Source organism: Sinocyclocheilus grahami, unplaced genomic scaffold (assembly GCF_001515645.1).
Source record: "Sinocyclocheilus grahami isolate Dianchi unplaced genomic scaffold, SAMN03320097.WGS_v1.1 scaffold623.1, whole genome shotgun sequence".
Classification (NCBI taxonomy): Eukaryota; Metazoa; Chordata; class Actinopteri; order Cypriniformes; family Cyprinidae; genus Sinocyclocheilus; species Sinocyclocheilus grahami.
In genome coordinates this window covers 203218-205541 of record NW_015505802.1, presented here as the reverse complement: position 1 = coordinate 205541, position 2324 = coordinate 203218, and the positions used below count along the sequence as shown (strand labels likewise).

The 2324-nt window shown below is 42.2% G+C and overlaps 1 protein-coding gene across 1 annotated transcript in view; it reads right to left on the bottom strand.

Annotated features, from left to right (window-relative positions):
- LOC107557889 (lysosome-associated membrane glycoprotein 5-like) overlaps positions 1-472 on the bottom strand; it is a 9040-nt gene extending 8568 nt beyond the window's left edge. The window contains exon 1 of the mRNA XM_016241465.1: positions 101-472. Coding sequence (XP_016096951.1) covers positions 101-122 — 22 coding nt within the window. The 5' untranslated portion in view covers positions 123-472. The remainder of the gene's footprint in view (positions 1-100) is intronic.
- Between the last annotated feature and the right edge of the window lie 1852 nt (positions 473-2324).

Here is a 2324-nt window from a genome sequence, read left to right as displayed (position 1 = left end):
CATCTCTATTTTCTGTGGTTTTCTGGCATTCTGCTCTCCTGCTTCTGATGCTCGTGTTGTCCTCACTCCTGCAGATCACAGCTAGCGCGGAGAGACTTACCGAGCAGCAGACGCAGCTCCATCTTGAGAAGGCGAGGACGAGTCTGCGAGAGGAAGTCCGGGAGCAGGTGCGAGGCTGGCTCGGTCCCCCGCAGAGAGGCAGATCTGGGTCCGAGCCGCGTCTGCAGGACACGCAGAGACCCGGAGAGCGCACGCGCACGCCACCGACGGCACGCGTCAGTCCTTCAGGCGTTTCACTCCAACAAGAGCAAGCCAGGGATGGGTTTAGTTTAAAAAAAGGAGTCCTTAAATGGGACACCGGGGTAAGTTGTCACATGATCTGTGCGTCTCAAAATAGAATCATTTTGAGCAATACGTTAAAACAATAAAGCACACTTACATTAAGACAAGTATATTTTGGAAAGTCATGAGAGGTATTTGTATGTCAGCTTTTACATTGGAACTTTTTCGTGCATTGTTTCATCATTTAGTGTTTGAATATTCAGAGTCTGTGGATTCAGAGTCAGGTTTCACTGAGACAACTTACCCCGTAGAGCGTGACAAGAAGAGGAGAAAGAATCCTGCTCGATAACAATGTGAATGTTCAAATGCCTTTTTTGTAGACTTGTGTCTAAACAGAAATTGACTTAAGAAAAAAAAAAGCCCACTGTGACAACTAGCCCCAGTCTGCCCTAAAATAAATTAGTATTCAAAACACTGGCAAAACGTCTATAAAAATAAATAAATGTAATATAAAACAATATACTGTATATCAAAAACTGGGAATCAAACATTCCTAAAAAAAAAAGCTGCAGGCCAGTGGCAGGGCTCGAAAATGTTCATACAGTAGGTCCTAAACATATACACTCAAACCTAAATTTATTCAGACACCTTTAACATTTCTCACATTATCAGTTTATTCGCTATAGTTCAACCGATCTCATGAAAGCGCGTATAAATAGTACGCCAAATAAAAACCTAAACTCGTGGTATTGATACGCAGACATGTACTGTGGCGTGCATATGCTACGCAATGGGAAGGATTAGGGTTGTGGGGTAGATGCGTAGCATAGGCACGCCACAGTACATGTCTGCGTATCAATACCACGAGTTTAGGTTTTTATTTGGCGTACTATTTATACGCGCTTTCATGAGATCGGGCTCTGTAGAAAGTGGTACTAAAATATGAGAAGAACTCAGAGTCAGAACAAACTCATCTTGATAATCTCAGATAACTTTGATAGAAAGGTATGTAATGAATTCGGTTGAATAGCTGTCAGCGGTTACATTTAAGAACACAATGAGATAAAACCCATTTAGTTCAACTAATTACCAAGCAGTGCTTCATTCTGTTCAGTCTGTGGTGTAGAAAGATCACATTAGCAATTAAAGAAAAACACTTCAGAAACTCATGCTCAGCTCAAAGTTTTACTGGTAGTCCACTGTATGAAGAGTTTTTGGGTGTAATATTTCACAGTTTACTTTATTTTGCTCTCATCGCTTACATGAATGAGCTATAGTGTCCTGCACCCACTAGTAACAAAATATCAACAATTATATCTGCTGTCTGAATGATTTTTTGGTTTGACTGTAACTACATACCATTGTGAGAAATGCTTTGGATAAAAGTGTCTGCTAAATGAATAAATGAAATGAAACTACAGGAGTGATTTATTCCAAGCTCTTATATTGCTCGTTGGCACAGCACTAGTTAGTAGGTTAGTGTTCAGTCTCTCCTCGCTCCTCAGACATCAGGAGCAGCTTTAAACTGAACGTCAAACTCACACTTGACCGCGCTGATGCTGTCCTTCAGCGGGGGTTTGTGAGACAGATTCTCTGTAAAACTGCAGTGAAACAAACAAATGCGTATTCTATTCTAGTCTGCTCTTTGTTCACATCTATTCTATTCTCTTTTCTATTCTGTCCTACTCTTCGTTCTCGTCTATTCTATTCTACTTTTTGATTCTATTCTCGCTTCTCTATTCAATTCTATTCAGTACACTGCAAAGTGTCGTCTAACACGATGGAAGAGGCAAAATCTTTAAGAAACTACAGCTAGAAGCAGATTTCACTTAATACATCTCTATTTTCTGTGGTTTTCTGGCATTCTGCTCTCCTGCTTCTGATGCTCGTGTTGTCCTCACTCCTGCAGATCACAGCTAGCGCGGAGAGACTTACCGAGCAGCAGACGCAGCTCCATCTTGAGAAGGCGAGGACGAGTCTGCGAGAGGAAGTCCGGGAGCAGGTGCGAGGCTGGCTCGGTCCCCCGCAGAGAGGCAGATCTG